Raw genomic sequence first — 22834 nt, 5'->3', positions numbered from 1 at the left:
TTTTAGAAATCAAAAAAAGATCTAAAAAAAAATACAGATTTTGATTGGATTATATTTAGAAGAATCAAGTGCATATTAATACTTACGCACGTAACCCATCATCATCATATCTGCACTCCGTTGAATTTCTCTTGGTACACTGTTAAATATTAAACCCATTTTTCCTTTCAGAATCACTCGACTCCTCAGCACCAAGATATTCACGTCTAAAGAAGAAGAAACTATTGTGAAACACATGACAAAGGCAATTGAAATGGCAAAAACTGGACAACAAATGGCAGAAGTAGGTATTTACATTTCTTATTATTATTCCTAGTAGATTAGAACCTCGGGTTTCTACTTTCAGATAAGTAATTAATCTGAAGAATGTATAAACCATGTGTTCAGTGGTTTATCACTTTTTCTGCACTCTTCCACCATTCCTGTTAGACATACCCCCGAATACAATCTATCATGTATTGTCTCGAATACATTTTGTTTCTCATTGTTTTGCTTAGATTGAAGTGGAAATCTAGGAGTACATGATATGATCAGTAGTTTATCAATTATTCTGCATCCTTCGTCCACTCCTTCTAGACATACCATGGAATACAATCTATAAGGTATTAGCCGCCTCGAAGACCTTCTGTCTCTCAGTACTTTGTTTACCTGGCTGATTGAAGTGGAAGTCAAAGAATATACCTTATTGTGTCATATGTTCAATTGTTTACTTCTTTTTTTGCACCCTTCCACCATTCCTTCTAAACATACCGCACAGTACAAACTCCAATAATGCGAGGGAGATTATCTAACTTTTTTTTTTTTTTACACAGTGATCACTACTTATCAAGGCCCGGAAGCCACTCAGGGATAAGGGTTATTGCAAGTACATTACGTTAGTGTGGAGATTTGATGAATCTTATTTTTACTTCCATTGCCTTGTAACTCTCGCTTATATTATTTTGTCCTTGAGTATTCAGATCCCATGAGCAATGTTTCGTACAAAGGAGAAAGAATTGCTGTTCTTAATGTCATTGCTTCTATTCAGTCTCTAAAGACAATGGATAGCCCCCCCCACCTCCATAAGGGTAACTGTGCATGTAATTGTGAAGTAAGAATCGCACAATCCTCCAACCACGTCTCTTGAATCGACATTCACCATTTTATTTTAATTTTTTCTTATTAATGAGTTCAATTTACAATAAAAGAAGAGGTCTCATTTAAAATCGCAGCAAATCATTTCTTCGTTTGCAAATTTTAAAACTAAACATTAATCAGAAATGACTTTTCCAGGGCATTTACCATCAAGCCCAAATATTAGCTGAAGCGATATTGTAAACTAACACAGACGGAATTTGATGAACGACGTTATCATTATTATTTTTAAATTTTTTTGTAAATTAGTCCCCCGAGCAAATTATTCCTTGTAATATATAATAGAGGATTGATTCTATAATAATACATATGCAACTGCATAAAATAAAATATCATGTTAAAGCATATTGTAAGACCGGGCTAATACCGGGTGTCCAGCTAGTATATATATATATATATATACTAGCTTAAATATAATATTTTGATTAATGCAGATTTCATATTTTTTATTATATTATATTGGACCCAATATATAGTAATGATTTAAAAAGTAAAATAAAAAATTAATCTTGCACCACCACCGAGGATTGAAACCAAAACATTTAGCTTACGATTTACTTTTTTCTTTGACGTTAATGCCTGAGCTATGAAGACATGTTTGCTGCAATGCTAAAAATTAAAACATTAACCAATGTCAATTACGTTACATATGCATATTCGTAATGCAGTTGTTTGCTCTTCGCTTGGCAAATTCCATTTCTTTAATTTTCACACTTTTGTACCAATTTTCCCCAGCTAAAACCTTAATATAAAATTTCACATGGCTTCAAATACCCTATATATTAAGTTTTATGTAAGTAGACTAAAAACTGATAGAGGAGTTTGATAGGCAAAATTTTTTAAGCAAATTTATATACACATACATAAATATATATAGAAAGAGGTTTGTGTTTACTATAACATTTTAACGCAAATATTATGCAAGTATAAATCATGTAGAATATCTGCATGAATATAATTACACGTAATAGTTAACTAAAGATGATCATCCCATAAAAAAAATGAAAAAATATAACAGGGAATTAATTAAAATGAATGTTCAAAAGAATATGCAAATTAGCTTGATCTTTTGCAGATGAATGCAATTTCACAACCCATATACAACAAAGTTGTATTTTCTGTTTAAATAAATAGAAAATGGGTTTTTAAATATAAATATCAACACACAAAAAACAAATTTATAGTAGTATAGAAGCTTGAGGGGATAATGTATCATCACTATTAATACTACTATTACTTCTACGAAACAACTATTGCTACTAATACTATTCGTATTATTTGCATTCATCGGGCTACTGTTCTCATCTTGAGTGTCATTTTCACAACGTTCCGGTTGATGTAACCTCCGACCTTCTTCAGGTGTATCTTTCGAACGGAACCCTTTTTTTACTTTACAGGGGTAGCATGCTCTCGTTCCCACAGCCATGACTGGATAGAGGTCCTAAGTAATTCGCAATTGTATTTTTCGGTTGACCACACTGAGAAGTGAACCTTCAACCTGCAAGAGAATATCACTTTTACAATTGATTTTTGCTAAATGCTCTAACCACTCTGCCACGGCTCCTAGGGGCTGCAATAATATTTATTTTATTTTTTTACTTAACAAAATCCATTAGCTAAAGACCCTAGTACATCTCTCTCTCTCTCGCTTTGAAAGGCACACAATTCTCAAGTTGTATTTCTCTTTAAATAAATTGAAAAAAGGCTTGCCTTTTTCTTTTTTAGTCAGAAGGCTAAGATCAAGGTGTAGTGTCTGTTCTGATGCATCACTTAATTTAATTATGGTCACATTCAATGCTGCCAAGACTAAAATTGTTTCCTTCAATAATTACAAGAAACCTTCTCTACCACCAATAGCAATGGCCAAAGACTCTTTATCTGAAAGTACATCTTTTAAACTCCTTGGCCTAATGTTCACAGGAAACATGAATTGGAAAAATTACATTAAGAGCATTGCCAGGACCGCTGCAAAGAAGATGAGTTTCCTCTACCGTGCTAGAAAGCTACTAACGCCCAAACGTATCCTGTACCTCTATAAGGCCACCATTCGCCCATGTATGGAGTATTGTTGTCATATTTGGGCTGATGCATCTGCTACTAGTCTCTCGCTCCTAGACAAGTTTCAAAAGAGAGTCGGCAAACTGATAGGTCCTGAACTGTCATCTAAGCTTCAGCCTCTGTCCCATCAATGAAATATTGCATCCCTCTGCCTGTTCTACAAGTACTTTAACGGTGAATGCTCCAACAAACTGAAATCACTTGTACCCTCTCGACGTAAATACCCCGGACAAACCCGACAAGCAACTAAATCCCACCCCTTCACAATAGAGATCCCTAAATGTAAAAGAGCCTTCTACTCCAGTAGTTTCTTCCCCAGAACCGTTAGACTTTGGAATTCCCTTCCGGGTCCCTACTTCCCCAGTTGTACTGACATGCAGAGGTTCAAGTGTCACGTGAACTGACATCTTGCTGTCCAACTCCCTACATAGTACCCCTGTAGCTTATGTCCCTGATAGTTGCCCCCTACGTCAAAGTGGCAATGTGCCTTGTTTGGGGGGTAAAATGTAAAAAAAAAAAAAAAGAAAAAATTGGTCCTTGGTCAATGTAGGGGAAACCCTTCATTCTGAGACAATTTCTATTTTTTGGGATACTGCCAGAGTTCCCCTTTTTTGCCCTTGTTTTAGGGAAGCTGGTTTTTAACCCCCCACATTAAAAACGACCTTGTGTCACATTTGCTTTCGTGGGGGAGCAAATAAATATTTAAATAAATAGAAAAAAGGGTTTTTAATATGAATATCAATGCACAAAAAACACAAATTTATAAGAGTATAGATTTTGGTTCTTAGTTGTAGTTAACCCTAACCCTAACCCAAACCCTAACCCAATCATCCAGTGGTAGTAGACTCTTTCAGCTATCTAGGAACACAGGTAGTAGATGTGGTAACAAAGGTTGAAGGCAGTTTAGGCATAATTTTGTGAGTTGTTGCCTCTGATAGCATCACGTGCTGTCCCACTCTAAATCTTGATTTAGCTGTACAGCAGCTGTGTCAGTGTAGTATTATATTATTTTTAGTCTTTTTTGAAGCAGTTTCAAAAATTGTATTCAACATTTTTCAAAGACTATTGACTAAGGAAGGAACAGGCAGAATATTATACATACTAGCGGGACCTGTGGAAATTCCACAGCAGACTCCTTCATATATAATATATTGATGTTGGCATTCTGTGGACGTTTAGCGTGGATGGAGACACCCTGATATTATTGTAGCTCTTTGTAAAAACTGCAAAAGTATTTATCTAAGCTAGTAGGGATGCCTGGTGTAGCCTGGTCATAAAATACGCTTAAATATGATATTTTAATTTATGCAGATTTTGTATATATTATTATAGAGTCAATTTTGTATCGATCCTTATATATTATGAAGTTGTGGTTTCAAAAATTAAAAAAAAAAAAACATATCCGTATGACTTGGGTGTATCAGCTTGAATTGAAACCAAAACTTATGAAGAAAAAATAAATAATATATATATATTACTGAAAACAAAGGGATGTAGTGTTTACCAGATATACGCAATGGTAAACTTCAGACTAATATAAATAACAGTATAATTAAAAAAGCTCAATACGCAATAGAGAGTAGAGCTTATTATAAGAGAAAGAAAATTAAAATATATATATATAACTTGAGTTCCTTCAGCTGGAATCGAAACCAAAGCTTATGAAAAATTCTTGGTAAAATTATTTATTACAAGAAATGTAAGGTCATAACACTTAAACGACAGTCTCTCAGAAGAAAAAAGATGTTAGCATGACACACAAAATAACACACACGACATCGTATTAATATATAGATAATAATAATCACCCCCCAATAAAAATGCAAATTTTATACATTTTATAGAAAATGTCAAAGGCTTTATTATTTTCCTTTGTGATAAATAATTTTATGTACACCCTCTTCAGTGGGTTGGACACAAGTCCATGTGTGGTTTTGATGTTAATGGTTCTGTGGAACAAACTGAATGTGAACTTGGCACACCCAGGTTTTCTCAATCTGTGTCGTATACCATTTAAATAATATCATAATATGTCCCTCCTGAGGCGCTTCTGTTTTAGAGAAAGATTATCTAAGGGAGATAACTCCCATGTAAAAAAAAAAAAAAAAAAAAAAAGAAAAGCATTGCCGAAACAATTTACGAAAATTAATAAAAATAAAATTATATCACATATTGATCCATTTTGGTTTTTGGTCTCATGCCAAAAGACATATCCGGAAATTGTTGGGGATTAAGACTGAGATGTTCCACCTTCATCTCATGGAGTTTCTTTGGTGGAAAAGGGAGAAGTTTTCCCTCACATAATGCTTGCGATAAGTGATCAATATGCGATATATTTTTTTTTTATTAATTAACACAAGTTCATTTTTTTTTTTTTTTGTAGTTTTAACATCGTTTCATTGTTACAGTTTATTTATTTTTGGTTTTGGGTACGTTAATTGAAACATTTTGTTACTTAACATTTAATTAAAAACGTTTAATTATTTTATTACTTAACATTGTTTCATTTTTAGTTTTTTAATTAACTTGTTCCCTTTTTCGATTGATTAACTAATTATAATTGTTCAGGTATGGTATCAATATTTTTATTTTTATTTATTTTTTTGAAGTATTTTTATTCAAAAATTCGTGTTTTCGTTTTTATTAGAGTTTGTTAATTAATGTGTTTCATTGTCGTAACTGTTTCGGCAATACTTTTTTTTTTTAAGTAAATGGGAGTTATCCCCCTTAGATAATCCTACTCCAAAATAGAAGCACCCCTTTTGATAGTTTCCGTTATTTCCCTTGTAATAAGTTATAAACAGAGTTAGTTCCCTTGCATTGACCACCATTTATTCATATCGGTTATCTTCTATTATATAAATCTCACTTTTTTGTTTTATTTTACTTCAGTCGAAGTTCTTAGAAATCAAGGGGCCCACAACCTGGAGCTAACACTTGAACTATATGAGATACATAGGTATTCGAATGTTTCATTAAACTTCTTTATCTCTCAAATACTGAGTTAGTAAAGAAATTGAGAACAATTTTCCTCTTCCCAATTAACCATTTTCATACGTTGTAGTATATCTTTCATTTTGATCTCTTGGTCTTACTGGATTCTAGGACAAGAATTTATCTAGTCTGGTGAAGTATCCAGCTTCGTGCTATTACTTAAGGTAACATCAGTTGGAGAAGGTGCACCCTTCTTCGTAAAAACTAATGTGGTTTAGCCATAGTGAGATCTTATTTGGGCAGCAATTATTATGTGATTTTGAATATTTGGTTAGGGTTTACTTCTATGGAAAAAGTATCCTCATGCCAGGTTGTTCTGACAAACCCCTGTACAGAGAGACCTTAGACAATCGAGGACAGTGTCTAGTAGGCATTCAAGTTCTTTCCAGTAGGCATTCAAGTTCTCTGTCTGTTACTGTGTGTGTATGTGAAAGTCATCCTCTCTTTTCGATTGATTAGCCGTAATTTAAACCTACATCACTTCAGGTTTGGCGATGGATGCAACAGCAAAGGCGTCACTTTTTTTTTTTTTCACATTCTTTTTCTCCTTCGTGATACAGGTTCGATCCTGCCTACCTACTACCACTTTTTTTTTTTTTTTTTTGCTCAACACACACCTCCAAATACCCGGCCAATGCCGGGCACCCAGGCTAGGAAAAATATAAATAATAATGTTTGAGTAAAAAAAAATGTTATTTTTTATGTGAACAAATATTCCCCCCCCATCCCCCCCGCTTTAACTCTGTATTTTTTATTTTCTTGGCTATTATTTCGTTTGATGTCTTGCTCCACTTTAAAAACAAATAATAAATAATAGAGTAGGCGGAGTACAATACAATAGCACCTACTTCACTGTTTTTTATTAGTTTTTTAGTTGTTGCATATAGTGAAAATAAAAGGCCAGGAACTTTTTTTTTTTTTTTAATTACTGCCTGATGGTTGATCTTGGTTGACCTCTGCCATATTTGAAGTGCCATTTCCAGAGACAGAAAGATTTACCCCATTGCTTACCTAATCCTGTCTAGTGTAAACTAGATGAGGGGATGGGATTTTGTATCTTGGGTTGGCATTAAATTTTGTTATTATTTATGCTTTTTATCAGTCATTGTCAACAACTTCTTATTTGCTGCCTCGCGCATCTTTCATTTACCCTCTCTTCCCCCGTAGATGGCATCATATATGACACCATCAGCTTCTATAACGTCATATATGACGTCAGAACATATGCGTAGATCATCGTATAACGATTTGATCACTGTCTGCCTGACGTAATGAACATTTAAATTAAAAATGTTTAAAATTCAACGCTATTTCACACGGTTAATAGTAGCCGAATGGATACGGCCTCCGCTAATCGAGCCAGAGATGTCTCGTGTCACCGGGTTCGAATCGTTCGACTGGTAGTAATCGTGACACCCTGCACTGAAGAATCCCGAAAGGATGAAACACTAGTGTCTGTAGGTATTTAATTATTATAGTAAAAAAATAATTAAATATATATATATATATATATATATATATGCTGTCCTAACATATATATCACAATGATATGTAATATACGGCATAATCACGTTGACACACCAGTTCTCGCTGAATCCTCGTAGTTAAGTAACATTGAGTTTGGTCAGTGCTAAATGGGTGACCATTTGGGACTTCCAAGTGCTGTATATGTGCTCCGCTTATCTAGGCATTGTTTCCAGTCATCCTGGACTTTTCCTTGCCACTGGTCTCAAACAGTGCCGATTCAAGAGAAGTGTGGTTGGGGATTGTGTAATCCTTGTCTCACAATTACAGGGGGTATCCTTTGTCTTTCGAGACTGAACGGAGGTATCGAATCAAATGTTGTCATTTTTAAACAAACAAACAATCAGGAATACGGATTTATATATATATGCATATATATATAGAGAGAGAGAGAAAAAGGAAGCATCCCTGTTCACAAATCAGAGGACATGTTGGTTGAGAAGACAACACACCATTTTTTTTTTTTTTTTTTTTTTTTTTTTAATAGTTGGTCAGGGTTTACTTCATAGTATCCCCACCTCAGAGTGACCTGACAAACCCTTATATAGAGAGACCGAAGACATCTGAGGATAGTGTTGTGTGTATGTGTTTATGTGTGTTCTTTATAAACATTTTTTTTTCCTTTTTTTTTTTTTTTTTGTAAAGCGTCCAGTTGGAGCAGTGATAGTTGATCCTTCCGAAGATCAGATCGTAGCAGCTGCTCATGATATCCGCCTTCGATCTGGCCATCCTTTGAAACATGCAGTCATGGTTTGTGTCGACCTGGTGGCCCATTCCCAAGGAGGAGGAGTGTGGAACTGCTCAGGTTTGTAAATAACGTTATCTATCCCTTTTATTTGATGTTAATACTAGTGCTGTCACGATTAATCGGAATCGGGAATCGAAAAAATCAAAACTTTTTTGAGTATCGGAATCGGAAAAATTGTGCCTATTTTTCGATGCCAAAAATTATTCTTTTAATTGATATTCTGTTAAGAAAATTCTTTTTACTTCTGATATTCTGATATTAATACTAAAATAATAATTGATTTTAGAGAATTAGTAAAACTAAAATCGATAGATCATCCCTCATAAGTATATGTTTACGTTTGAGAAAACATTTGCAGATTTAACATAAATCATGAAAAATAACAACTTTATAGTTAAATATTTAGAGATTTATAAAGAATCAGAATCGGGAATGTAATACAGAATCGGTAATTGTATGGGAATCAGTAAAAATATTAGAATTGTTCCATCCCTAGTTAATACCTTTCAAAATTTGACCCCTTGGCATCGTATTTTTGCTAATTTATTCACTAGGCGTAAGGTGACTGTTAAGTGACTGCATCTGCGACTAGTCTCTCCCTCTTAGACATTCTCTCTCTTCTGGAGTGCGTAATACAATAGGGTAAAAAATGGTTTGTTACCTTTTAATGCATCCAAAACCAAACTTCTCTCTTTTCACCACCAACGCTCATATGCCTATAGGAAACAAGTTGAAATGAATGGCTCTCATCTTCATGAAGCATCCTGCTTCAACACACTTCACACTCCAAACCCTTGTCCTCGAGTGTCCTCCAGGCCTTGATAAGTGGTGCCTCCTATGTAAAAAAAAAAAAATCTATCTATATATATAAAAGCAAAAATGTGTGTGTGTATGTTCACTTTTTGTGTATGTCCGAGAAAGGCTTTTTTCCGAGAAGCCATCGGTCGGCTCACAACTTCTTAAAACTTTTTATATCACGTCTAAATCATAATATCTACCAGTTAACAACGAGGGTCGCCTGTCTATTAAATTTGCGCGCCTTTTGAAAAGATAAATATTCAACATTTTTCGATCACCACATGTGGATTAGGCTTTTTTGTATAATAACAGCAAAACTAATTCTGGCGGTCATGTTCCATTTGTGATCGCCGGAAACCAGCTTTGATCAATGTGGAGTTTCTCCTTGTATCAGACAATTGCTATTCAATTTGGACAATCCCCTTTTTATGGGAAGCTGGTTTCCTCCACAACATCTTGAGGAAACAAAAAAATAAATGCTGCCCCGCAGTAAATAAAATACTGCCCCGCAGTAAATAAAATACTGCCACGCAGTCAAAGTTAACCTCATTAAGTCATTAAGTACGGGCATCTGCCAATTCTTAATACTTAAATAAATTCAAACATGTTTCCGTTTCTATTTCGTGGTGGCCCAGTGGTTAATGTCGCACGTTTTTTTTCACACTTTAATTTCCAACTTCGACTCAAGGATTCAGGTTTGATCCTTTATACTTACCTACCAAAACTTTAAAAAAATATTTTACCCCCCCCCCTCGACACAAACAGCCGGGTGTTTTGATTTACCCAAAATCACACACACCTCCAAACACCCGGGGCAACGCCGGGTACCTTCCGCTAGTAAATAAATAAATATAAAAATTACTCGTCTCAAAGAATTTCAATAATTAAAATGATACATGTTTTATGTAATAATGCGGTAATATTAAACTAATTTTGGCATGGCAAGTAAATATTGCTTTGAGTTGATATTCAATTTTTCCATTTTCGTTGTTAGTCTGAACTAGCACTCTTTTTTTTTCTTTTTTCTTTTTTTTTTTTTTTTTAAAACATCTCTCAGTAGAAAATGATACTCAAAAATGGAAAATTCCAAGGTAAAAAATACTATCATCTTTAATAATTTTATTTATTTTATTAGTGGGCGTGGGATCTTCGCTTATCAAGGTCCGCAGCCCACTTGAGGATAAGGGTTAATGAGTGTCGGGCAGACTGACACTAACGTGATGATGATCAGCTGAGTAAAGGTTTGATTATTTAAGAGGATAGTTCACCAAGGGCTTAAGCATGTTTTAAAAAAATTGTTATAGTCAGCTGGGAAGCATCCACAGGGTATTGTGTTCCGCAGATGGACAGTTCCCGGAAAGAAACTTTGGAAGGTTTTTGTTTGTACTTTTAAGTGAGATTGTGTTTGATTAATAATGCTGGGGAGCCACAAAGTAAAACAGGGCTCTACATTGCGAATGAAGCAGTCGCATTTGCGAATGATTTCTCAAAGTGGCAACTAGAAATAATGAAACGCTTATCTTTCGGCGATTGTGTTTCTTTCACCAACAATCTTCCAAAGCTCGCTACTGAATGAAAAATATCTTTCCAGCTTGTTTTTTTTTTATAAAACGAACAAAGTTAACTCATTTAAATAATAAAAGTTTAATAAAACAATATACTCTTCTTTTTTTTTTTTTAACGAAGGCTGTTTAAAAAAATATTTGAAGAAATTAGAATGTTTATAGCTTCAAGTATCAACATAAAATTTGTTGCATATTTAGAATTACACTTATTAAAAAAAGAAATACAGAAAAATCTTTATGATGTACATATCGGTACAGAATGAAGATGTCATATTCTAAAAATCATGTGAGTTTGGCTAGTAACTTTTCTATTTGGCTAGTAAATGAAAATATTTAGTTGTTAAAGGTCAACTAACGATAAATTTGTCCATAGGGCCCTGTAAAAGTTTTTTTTTTTTTTTTTTTTTAAATTCCTGAAACAGTTTTTCAAAATAAACAACTGATGATCCTAACAATAAATAATAAGACCACAAAATACAGTGAATGCAAGAGAGCGATTGATTTACTAAGAATTTTACCATTAGTATTCTTAAAAGAGCTTGATGATTATAATTAAACAATCATTTATGGTAATGGTGCATAAAACAAGACCCTAAGTTTCAAAGATGGCGGCAGGTCTGTCAATTGAGTTATGGAAGCACAAAATTGATACAATACTTCCGCTATTCTTCAAAACAGCTTACTTATATATTTGGGCAAAATATTAAGATTTTTTTTTTATTATTAATATATTTTTTCTAACATATTTACGTTTTCTTTTTTTAATGGACAATATTTAAATATACTTTATTTACATATACTGTGCAGTCTATTACGGTCGTCGCCAATTTAAAAAAATTTTATTTTTTATAGTTAACTATATTTTACGTTTATTTTTTCATCTCCTTATAATAAAAATATATAAAAATACGTAAACCTTCTTTATCGATTGATTTTGTGTTTTTTAATCGCATAGAAATATCTAAGCGATTTGACAAAATATAAACATAGTTATTTAAAAAAGGTATGTGATTTAAAAAACACAAAATCCATTGATAAAGAAAACTTACATATTTTTATATTTTTATTTTAAAGGGGGGTGAGAAAATAAACCTAAATTATAGTTAACTATAAAAAATAATATTTTTTAAATCGGCGACAATCGTAATAGACTGCGCAGGTTTAATTTGGACAAAATATTAAGATTTTTTTTTTTTTTTTCTTTTTTTTGTTGATATATTTTTTTCTAACATATTTACGTTTTTTTCCAGAGGTTTATTTTCATCTTGAGTGTTATTTGTGCAACATTTTGGTCGGATTGTCCTTTGAGCGTCTTTATAAGGCATATTGATGGTTGTTGGAAAAGAAAAGACAAAAGTTACTAGCTCCGTAGATGTTTCATATTCTGTGAGTTAGTTTCTATTTTATGGTTTTAGTTTTGAATTTGTAAAAAAAAAATTGGTTGACAAAGGCAACTCTAATAAAAAAAATTTTCACAAAAATATCTATGAAACCAGTAACTTTTCTCTGTTCTTTTCCAATCAACAATCAACATGCCTGGGGACAGTCTAAAGCTAATCCGACTGAAACGTTGCATAAATAACACTCAAGATGAGAATAGTCCGATCCATACAAGTAATATAAACAATCAGCTCTCATCTAACAAATTCAGAACTTTAAACAATAATTATTCTTATATATATATATGATGATAGCAATTAAAGTTTGGTTACAGCTGCCATCCAAATTGCAATTTCAGTCTAATTTCAAAGTTTTAGGAAAGAAACTTTGCTCATGAGATTTTTATGAGTTTTTAATTGGCCTTGAAAATAATTTTTAAACCATATATGTCAAATCTAGCTAGCTGTTGGGGAATTTTTTTTTTCTGCTAAAAATGGGATTTTTCATCTTGAAATGAGATTTTACATTTTTTTCTGTTCCTAATGGGGATATTAACATAATTATAAATAATTTTACTTATCTACATACTCCAGAGAGCTTTTCCACAAGCTTGAGAACAAAATTTGGTACTTGTCCAGAATTTTCCCTATATTAAAAAACAAAAAAATAAAAAAGAACCTCTATAATGTATGTACCTGTGACAGAAAGAAAATGTTGTATTCCAAAAGTCACGTAAATTTATCAAGTAGTTTTATTTTTATAAAGAAAATCATTTTTTAAGCGAATTTGAGTTTTTCCAATGCCTCCATCCACACCCATGTTAAGAATCGTATTCTAAAATCTTGCAAGTTTGGATTACTTGGAGTTATCTCCCTTCTTCATTCATACTGTTTGCAAGATGGCGTCGTAAGATTGTCACTCATAGTTTTGCCGTAAAATTTGATTTTATTAGTTAAAAGTAAAACTATATTATCGTTTTACGTGATTTTCGGCGTATGATATTTACTTTTCTGTCACAGGTATATGCATCATACAAATTTTTCTTTATTGTTGTTTTTTGATGTGGAGTGAGGGGGGGCTAAATTCTGAACAAGCACTCAAAATTCTGTCAGTAGTGTAACGTGACCATTACACTTTAACAGTGTTGTTACAATTCAGTCACTTTGTCTGGTACTGTCGCAAGAACAAACAAACAAGGAAGGATATAATGTAAAAATAAACTTGTCGGTAGAAGGAATTTGTAGATTTCAATTTACTTGTAGTGCAAATTATATAAATATGTATTATTTTATTGATATTACAAGGAATGAAAACAAAGTTAAAACAAAGGTAAAAGAATGGTTTTTAGCTTCGGAAAAGAAGGAAAAAGATTTTCTGATAAAAAAAACAAAAAAAAAACGTTCCAAATGTTCTGATTTTTCCAATTCCGATTAATTGTCCTCACACTAATAGTTTAAAAATTGTCCTCACACTAATAGTTTAAAAATTGTCCTCATACTAATAGTTTAAAAATTGTCCTCACACTAATAGTTTAAAAATTGTCCTCACACTAATAGTTTAAAAATTGTCCTCACACTAATAGTTTAAAAACAAAATAAAGTTTTTGTAGTAGGGGAGGTAACTGTGCATAAAACTTGTATTTAGCTCAGTATTTTTTATATGTGTGTCATCAACTAGAATCGAAACCAAAACATATAGCGTTCCAGTGTTAGATGTTAAGTTTGAAAAGTTTGTTAGAAATGACGTCATGAGGTTAAAATTTAAGACGGTGACAAACAAATTCAGTAAAATAATAGATAGAAATAATTCAGTAAAATAATAGTTAGAAATAAAGATATAAATTGTTGATCTATTAATATAAAGGTTTTGTTTTTATATCGACCTCATTTCTCGCATTAGTTCTTAAACATTTCATTTCAAAATCCTTGAGTTTAAAAAAAAAAATAGATGTTTTATTTTCATCTTATCAGGTTGACAAGAAAGTCCTTGCGGTTTTTAAATTTTAAATTCAGACGAACATATCTCGGCTCAAACAAAAATTTATTGATCGAAATAAGCACCATCAGAATCAACACACCTTTGCCAACGCAAAACAAGTGTATTTATGTCAGTGACGTAAAAATCTTGTGTTCTGGTGGCGATGAAGTCGATGAAGGCGTTTTTGATATCGGTTAAGTTTTTGAAGCATTTCTCATGCAGAAAGATGTCGACATGCTTGAAAAAGTGGAAGTCAGTAGGTGAGAGGTCTGGAGAGTATGGTGGATGAGGCAGTTTCATAGCCCAATTCATTCAACTTCTGTAGAGTTGGTTTATGTCATGAAGGAGAATTGGGCCTTTTCTGTTGACTAATGTTAGATGTTGTTGTTGAAATTTTTGATGCATTTCACACAATATGTTGGCAGTACTTCCCCGCTGTAGTTGTTCCACCTGCGTTAAAAAAACTATAATGGATGAGACCAGTCGCAGACCACCAAACAGCCAGCATGACCTCCTTTTGGTGCAACTTTGGCTTCAGAAAGTGTCGTGGAACTTTGTCGGCATCCAACCACTGAGCTGAGCATTGCTGGTTGTCATAAAGAACCCACTTTTCAACAAGTTACAACCTGGTTGAGAAATGGGTCGTTTTTGTTGTGTATAAGAACGGAAGATGACACTTCATAACGGCGTTTCTTTTGGTTGTTGTTCAATTCACGAGGCACCCATTTATCAAGTTTTTTTGTCTTTCCAATCTCTCTCGAGTGGTTGTAAATCGTCGTATACTTTACATCTAATTGAGAAGGAAGTTCTTAAACAGTTATGTATGGATTAACTTCGACTAAAAATCTTAATTGATCGTTGTCAACATCTGATGGCCGACCACTATGCTCATTATCTTCAAGACTCTCGTCACCACCACAAAATTTCTTAAACCACCGTTGTGCTGTGCATTCAGTAGTGGTTTCTAGGCGAAAAGCTTTGTTGATATTGCGAGCTGTTTCAGCAGCTTTTTGGCCTAGCTTGAATTGAAATAGGAAAATTGTGCAAATTTTTTTTTTTTTTTTCCATCTTTCTTGTATTCAACGTTCTGAAAAGAAGGCAATTGTTTTAAAATGATTATAATTCAAACGATTAGATAGAGCATAAAACTGTCTTTAAAATGATTATAATTCAAACGATTAGATGATATATAAAGTAAAGTTATTATAACGAAAACTTATTTGGAAATACATCATTTGAAATGAAAATTAAAAGTTTTGCAAGAACTTTCGCATCAACCTAATACAATGTTGAAGAATCATGTTTGACCCCGGGCAACATCGGGTGCCTCTGCTAGTTTGAGATTAAAAGAAAAAAAAATGGTTTTAAATTATTTACAGATTCTCTTTTGTACAACACCGCACGTGAAATTCAAGTTAATTCTGACGGGAAAAAAGTCGGACCTTACTTGTGTACAGGATATGACCTTTACGTCACCGAGGAACCCTGTGTTATGTGAGTATTTGTATTCTTTATTAGTTGATGATGATAGTGATGGCTGTTTCTATATTTGCAATACAATGGCCACTGCTGGGAGACATCACTATCCATTAAGCTAACTCCTTATAATATGAGGACAGCTGTTTTCTGTCACTAGGGAGATTTTTTTTTTATTTGAAGTTGCCCCAGACAAGGTATGAAGCTCCTTGATGTAAAGAGCTAATCATAGTAAAAATAGGATAGAAAGTAGACATTCAGTTTAGTTTCGGCAGCCTTGTAACTCTCGCTTTCCTTATTTTGTCCTTTAGTTCTTAGTTCTCACATTCCATAAGTGATGTTTCTGAAAAAGGGGGGAAAGAATTGCTGTTTTTTGGATCAGAATTGATCCATCTAACAATTATCGCTGGCTAGTTTTGACCGTGAAGTAGTATTTTTTTTAGCTCCTTACATTAAGTGGCTTCATGCCTTGTCCTGGAAAGTAGCGTTGTCTTAGTAGCATGAACTGTTACCATCCAATTACATCCTCATTCAGCTATAGACAGGAGGTAATTTTCTAAGGTTTCAAATATTGCTTTGGATATGTGCTCATCTATTTTTTTTTTGTTTGTTTTTTTTTGTTTTTTTTTCATGCATGTCTGATATAGTGTGGTGTCGTTGACAAATATACCCATCTCGGACACAATTTCAGCAGAAGGTCATTTATGAAAATCAGAAATAATAATGGTCTAAGGATCGACCCTGGAGCATACTTGCATTAATGTCATGTTCTTTGAGTGTACAGCTATCGAAGACAGCATGGATTTTTTTCTTTTCCTTTTTTTTCCTTTTTTTTCCTTTTTTTTTCTTTTTTTTTTCCTTTTTTTTTTCCTATTTAAAAAGGATATGATTAAATTAAAACACTATGCATGAAATTTACAGAGGAAGATAATAGTGTTTCCAAATCTCTAAGTGCACCCTTAAGCGGTTCTATGAGGATTTCAAAGTTCATTAAAGATGAGTGTGAACAAAGTTCATGTAAAATGATTACACATTACCTTCAATTTGGTAGAAAGACGACACGCAGTTACGGCAGTTACAAAAATATGATGATGTTCTTTTATTCCATTTGACCGGTCGAAATGATGATGACATCCAGGAATTCAAAGTTGTTTCTACATGTTTAAAACTTTCTCCCTCGCTTCCAAAGGGACCCTCCTCTCACCATGTCAGCTCTGTCTCCTACCTTTGTCTCCAACTCTGTCCAACTCTTCTCTCTAGCTCCTATATTGAGAATTCATTTCTGCCATGACGTCATACATGTGTCTAAAAACGTGATCGACCCACGTGGCCTAAACATGTGTGGTTCACACATGTTTCCAAACCATTTCTGCAGACAAAGAATTCTCACTCCTATTTTTTTCCCTAACCTATTTTTCAACATATTTAAATTGCATTGTTCTTTAATTTCTAACTGACCTTATTTCAATTCAGTTTTCATAAAAAGAATTGAACAATCAAAATTCCTTTTACAGCAACATATCTAAACTATTTTATGTGAAACTGAACAATGCGAAATTCTACATTCCATTTCTGAACCTATTTCTTACAAAGTTTGAATCTCAGTCTATGTTTTTCTTACTTACAAGAAAAGGGGAACCATTTCTTGTAAGAGTAACCCCTTTAACTCTAATCCAAGTATTTTAACTGCTAATTTCTATCGCTATGCAACAAGTAGACAAATGAACCCTATTTATGTCAATTTAGGCGGACAACATGGTCAACAGTCTTAAAAAATAATGTAGACAGGAATTTGCATTTAGCTTAGATTAGACGGTTAATATATCCTTTCTTTTTCTTTTTTTAAATATTTCCAATGTTTACGAAAATAACAGATTCTCATCGTAGTTACAATAGTATCAAAATTAAAACAAACTCCTTAAGTGATTTTTCTTAAAAAGAGTCGAGTGGAATAAATGAAGATGGAGTTGCCTCTCCGAATGCAGGCCTAGACAGCTGATAAGAAGACCTAGGTTTGTCCAGCTACCAGGGTTGCCTGTCAGCTGAAAAGCAAGCCAATACGGTCAAAGCCAACGCAATTGCGGGAGTTTCTCTTTTTTTTTTTCTTTTTTTTCTTTTTCTTTTTCTTTTTCTTTTTTTTCTTTTTCTTTTTTTTCTTTTTCTTTTTTTTCTTTTTCTTTCTTTTTTTTCCTTTTTCTTTTTTTTCCTTTTTCTTTTTTTTCTTCTTTTTTTCTTTTTTTTTTCTTTTTACATGGAGTTCACCACTTATCAAGGCGTCAGGGATAAGTGTTATTGCGTGTACAGTAATCAATAGAATAGTGTCGTAGTAATCGTTAGTATTGGAGATTTGATAAAGTGGATTACTTAAGGGGGCGGTTCATCAGGAATTTGTTTACGTTGGGCTTGAAGACATCCAAGTTGTAGAAAACAGTGGGGAAACAGGCAAGCAGAAGAGAGTTCCCCAGGCGTGCACTTCTAAGAAAGAAGCTTTGTTCATGGAATCTACATTTTGATTTCGGCACAGATAAAGAGTGGGGAAAATTATTGACAGTTGCCAGAAAAGTGTTGCAGTACTTCACCATCTGCCTATCGGGATTTTAAACCGGATTTATTGTTGGGGTTTATTCCCTTGGCCTTTGGCTTTTATCAAGGTATTCAAAAGGCTGTTGAAAAGTTGAAAATATTTCAAATGTTGACGAAAATAACGGAGATCCTCATTATAGTTATAATAGTATGAAAATAAAAACTAAATTCTTAAGTGATTCTTTTTTAATGTATGTGTGTGTGTGTGTGTGATCTTTTTGTTTTCTAGAAAAAGAAAGGTTAGTGAATCTACATAAAATCTAAAAACCTATTCTTATGTAAAATTTATCGAGGAAGACAATGGAAGTGGTCCCAAATCTCTAAGTGCACCCTTAAGGGGTTCTATGAGGACATAACCCCTTTTCACCCAAATCTGAATGCTCTACCAAATGATGCCAATTCTTACTGCTATGCAAAATGACAATTCAGGTGGACAACATGGTCAACTGTCTTAAAAAAAACCATGTAGAAAGGAACATGTGTTTAGCTTAGATTAAATAGCTAATATATATATTTTTTACTGTGAATGGGCCATGTCAAAAGGGAGTTTGTAAATAAATATTTGATTACTATCTACATACTTAGCCGTTTCATATTTGAGGAATCTTCAGCTAATGATCCAAACACCAGAACATGAGTTATCTTTGACTTAAATCTGAGTCCTCAAACGAATGAGGTTCACATTTGAAATATTTGAATTTTCAAATGAAGGCTGCGTCCATATCTAAAAACCGGAAGTTTCAAAAAAATAAAGTAAAAATATATTAGGTTGGTGCAAAAATAATGCCGTTTTTTTGACATTCAACTTTGAGTAAAAAAAAAATGACATTATTTTTGCACCAACCTAATAAATTCATAAAAAATAAATTCATTAAAAATAAATTCATAAAAAATAATAAGTAAAATAAATCAATAAATTGCGATCCAATAAAGAAAAACAATGTGTGATTGCCATTTTCAGTGAAAACAGATATAAACAGAAGTTAAAGAGAATTCAACAATAAACTAGTTCCCTTATATCAGATTTGAAACCAATGGTACTAATGGTTTTCTGCAAAATTTAAAAATAAGTATTATGCTCTTATATTGAATTTTATAATTGAGCACTTTGATGGGTTTTTTTTTTTCCACAAGCATCACACAGTAGGTATATATGTATATACCGAGTGAAACGATGAAATTGTCGTCCTAGAAAAGACACCACGATTCCATTTCCGTTTGAGGAAAACTGGTTTTCTTTTTTTGTTGCAGACCATCTGCTAGTTGGCCAGTTGTGTACAAATCCCAAGAGCGATAGGAGCCTTCTATCATGTTTGAAAGTGGCACAATGTTCAACGAGTGAGATTGGCAATGCACTGATCCAAGTTATGACAACAGGACCATTGACAGCACCCTTATAATGCATTGCTAGATTGCCACAAATAAGAGAAACGTGCCTAGGATGATGAAAACACAGTTTCCAGCCAGTTACCGTCATTGGTGCGTTTTCAAGTGAGGGCCGCATCATGCGACCTCACATTTTCGAAGTCGGCTTGAAAGTTAACACTAAAGTGTACCTGGATGGTAATCTCCTGATGCAATCAGATGGCCACTGAGTGTGTCAGCAGGATTTGGCGTCAGCCCACAAGTACAAAGAGACCCAGGCCTGGCTTCAGAAGGAATACTACGACTTTGTACCTTTCTCTCACTGCCTCCCCCCTCCCCCAACCTGAACCCTCTGGAGTACTCAATAATACCAGCCTGATCGCTGCCATCCGCTGAGTATTCACTCAGCTCCCCCTGGCGCTTGTGGAAAAGGTATGCTCCCAGTTCCAGATCTGTATTGAGATGATAATTGAGGCTGAAGGTGGTTACATTGAATAGATGTTAGCTCTACCGCATAATCAAGTTATCTAAATTGATTTTTTCAATAAAAGTTTTAAAATAAAGCTGTAGTGTTGTTTTCTTTATGACGACAATCTTTATCGTTCCACCCTGTACAATTGAATTTTACTTTATTGAGCACTTAGCTGGGGTTCTTTCCCACAAACATCACACAGTAAATACATATATATTTTTTTTTTTTTTTTACATAAGCGTCACCACTTATCAAGGCCGATAGGCCACTCAAGGATAAGGGTTAAAGAGTGTAGAGTAGTCAAAAGGACAATATAGTAATGGAAGTTCGGTAAATTTGTTAACTTAAGTGGAACGGCTCATCAGAAACTTGTTCCCGTTGAACTTGAAGACAACCATATTATAGACAGCTGGAAAGCAGGAAAATGGAAGACAATTCCACAGGCGTGCAGTTCTAAGAAAGAAGCTTTGATCATGGAATTTATGTTTAGGTTTAGGCACAGATAAAGAGTGGGGAAAATTAATTGATAATGTTTTCAGCTAATCGAGTGTTTCTTGTGAAAGTTTGGCAAGGGAGGACCATAGATTGAAGCTCAGTCGAACACTTTCCATGAAAATAACGATAAAGCAGAGACAAACTCGCAACATCTCTTCTGTGAGAAAGAGGTTGCAGCGAAGAGAAAAGGACATCTCCCACCAGGCCACGAAGTCTATTTTGAACCCTATCAAGGCAGGACAAGTCTTTTCTAGCAGCTCCTGCCCATATGTGGCAACAGTATTCCATCCTTGGACGTATCTGGCTCTTATATAGATAGAGAATTGCATCAGCAGTGAGATATCTACTGGATCGATAGAAGGATCCGACCATTTTTCCAGTGGCCTTGGCAACAGATTTGATTTACGTATTCCATTTAAGATCAGGAGTAAAGGTCAAGCTCAGAAGCCTGTCAAAACTTGAGGCTTCCCCAAGACGAGAGCCATTCATTTTAATTGATGCCAGATGTGGATCAGAACGTTGATGATGTAAAGATAGAAGCTTGGTTTTAGATGCATTAAAAATAACCAGCCACTCCTTTCCCCATTGTACAACGTGATCAAGATCAGAGGAGAGAGAATCGGAGAGAACTTGGTCGTTTATATACATATATATATATAAATCTCCGCTGATAATCTCTGAAATAACATTAGTTATTCTTGAAAAAAAAAAACTAATATAGTTGTTGTAAGAGATTATTTGATTAACAAAATAGTTTTCCAATAATCATGACCTGTGTTGTGAATACACTAAAACAAGTTCACGAGCTAATCCTTATTCAGAAGAAAAATATCTCCATCTCGAATCCAATAGATTTTTTTTTTTTTGGCATTGTGTGAAAAAAAAAAAAAATTATTTATTTTTTTATCCTTTGATTTTAAATAAAAAAAATTATTCTTCTTTTTAATTTAAAAGAAAAATTTTATTTTTTTATCAGTGTTTATTTTTTATTAAAAAAAAAATAATTATTCTTTTTTTGGATGTTTATTTCTATTCTTTGATTTAAATAAAAAAAATTTATTCTTTTTTTTATCGATGTTAATTTTTTGACTTTTTAAATTAAAAAAAACAACTTTTTAATTCATTTTTTTTTTTTATCCGTGTTTATTTTTTGATTTAAACATTTTTTTGTATTCTTTTTAAAGACCTTTTTTGTTTTACTGTTTGTTCTTGGCCTTCGAGCCAACATCAAAGTGTAGTATCTGTTCTTCAAATGCTGCACTACACTTTTTTGGTCTCGGTTAATGGAGGAGAAATTCTTCATGAGGGGTACATTATTTTTTTTTTTTGTTATTGAACAGAGTACCCCTTTTTGGGGAGCTTGTTTCCCCCCACATTAAAAACCGACCTCATGTCTAACTCTGCCCTCGTGGGGAGGCAAGTAAAAAAAAAAAAATTCTTTTTTTATGTTAATTTTTTTTATGTTTCTCATCTCGTTTCAGGTGTGCCATGGCTTTAATTCATTTCCGCATAAAACGAGTTTTTTACGGCACCCCTTACGAAGATGGCGCCCTCGGCAGTCACTACAAACTTCACGTTGAGAAAAGTCTAAATCATCATTACGAGGTGTATCGGGGAGTCCTGCGCAAAGAATGTGAAATGCTTTTAATGGCAAACCGTAAATCCTACGCAATCACGTGACACGAAACTCATGATTTTATTTTTGTACAATTGACGTTGTATGCTCTCCTACGTTTTCACAGTTGTGGTCATCCCAAACAAAAAAGATTGTTTGGTTTTTAAACCAATTGAAATGATTTGTCCAATTGAATCCTGCAGTGTCTGAAGACACACTCATGTACACACTTTCATGGAGGGTCGGGAGCACCCTGACAACTGTAAAAAAATTTTCAATACTGCAAAAGCAGTGAAACTATTCAGCCTGCTGTCTTTGTAAATATCCATGTTTCAAGGTTTTATTGACTTATTTGTTTTTTTTTTTTATTGTTATTTTATCATCTGCATGTAAAGTTTGAAGACAATTTCGGAGATTAATCTGTTTTGAGAACATACATATTTGTAACGTCGCTTGCCAAACTGGTTTTTGCTAGGTGGCTTGTGATTGGTTCGTTGTTACAAATCAAGGTTGTTCAAGGGAGATAACTCTTAGATGTCTTCATAATGAATAATTTTTACGAGTGAATATGAATTTCATGACGTTATAAGTGTGAAACGGGAGTCAGTAGAGAGGAGAGAAAAGAGACTGTGTTTTTTTATTTTTTTATT

The 22834-nt window shown here is 33.6% G+C and overlaps 1 protein-coding gene across 6 annotated transcripts in view; it reads left to right on the top strand.

The window, feature by feature from the left end:
• The window catches only part of LOC145255626 (tRNA-specific adenosine-34 deaminase regulatory subunit adat3-like), a 73427-nt gene extending 50903 nt beyond the window's left edge, over positions 1 to 22524 (top strand). For 5 of the 6 annotated variants that reach the window (XM_080114149.1, XM_080114148.1, XM_080114152.1 and 2 more), the window contains 4 exons: positions 172 to 283; positions 8356 to 8515; positions 15558 to 15672; positions 22051 to 22524. In XM_080114149.1, the coding sequence (XP_079970275.1) occupies positions 172 to 283; positions 8356 to 8515; positions 15558 to 15672; positions 22051 to 22249 (586 nt within the window). In that variant the 3' untranslated portion in view covers positions 22250 to 22524. The remainder of the gene's footprint in view (positions 1 to 171; positions 284 to 8355; positions 8516 to 15557; positions 15673 to 22050) is intronic. The other variant, XM_080114153.1, reaches the window with a different exon arrangement.
• Positions 22525 to 22834: the final 310 nt, after the last annotated feature.

The sequence above is a fragment of the Euprymna scolopes genome, chromosome 31, assembly GCF_053919585.1.
Source record: "Euprymna scolopes isolate OS-2025 chromosome 31, ASM5391958v1, whole genome shotgun sequence".
In the NCBI taxonomy this organism is placed as follows: Eukaryota; Metazoa; Mollusca; class Cephalopoda; order Sepiida; family Sepiolidae; genus Euprymna; species Euprymna scolopes.
The sequence above is the reverse complement of the archived record's forward strand: the minus strand, read 5'-3'. Positions and strand labels throughout refer to the sequence as shown.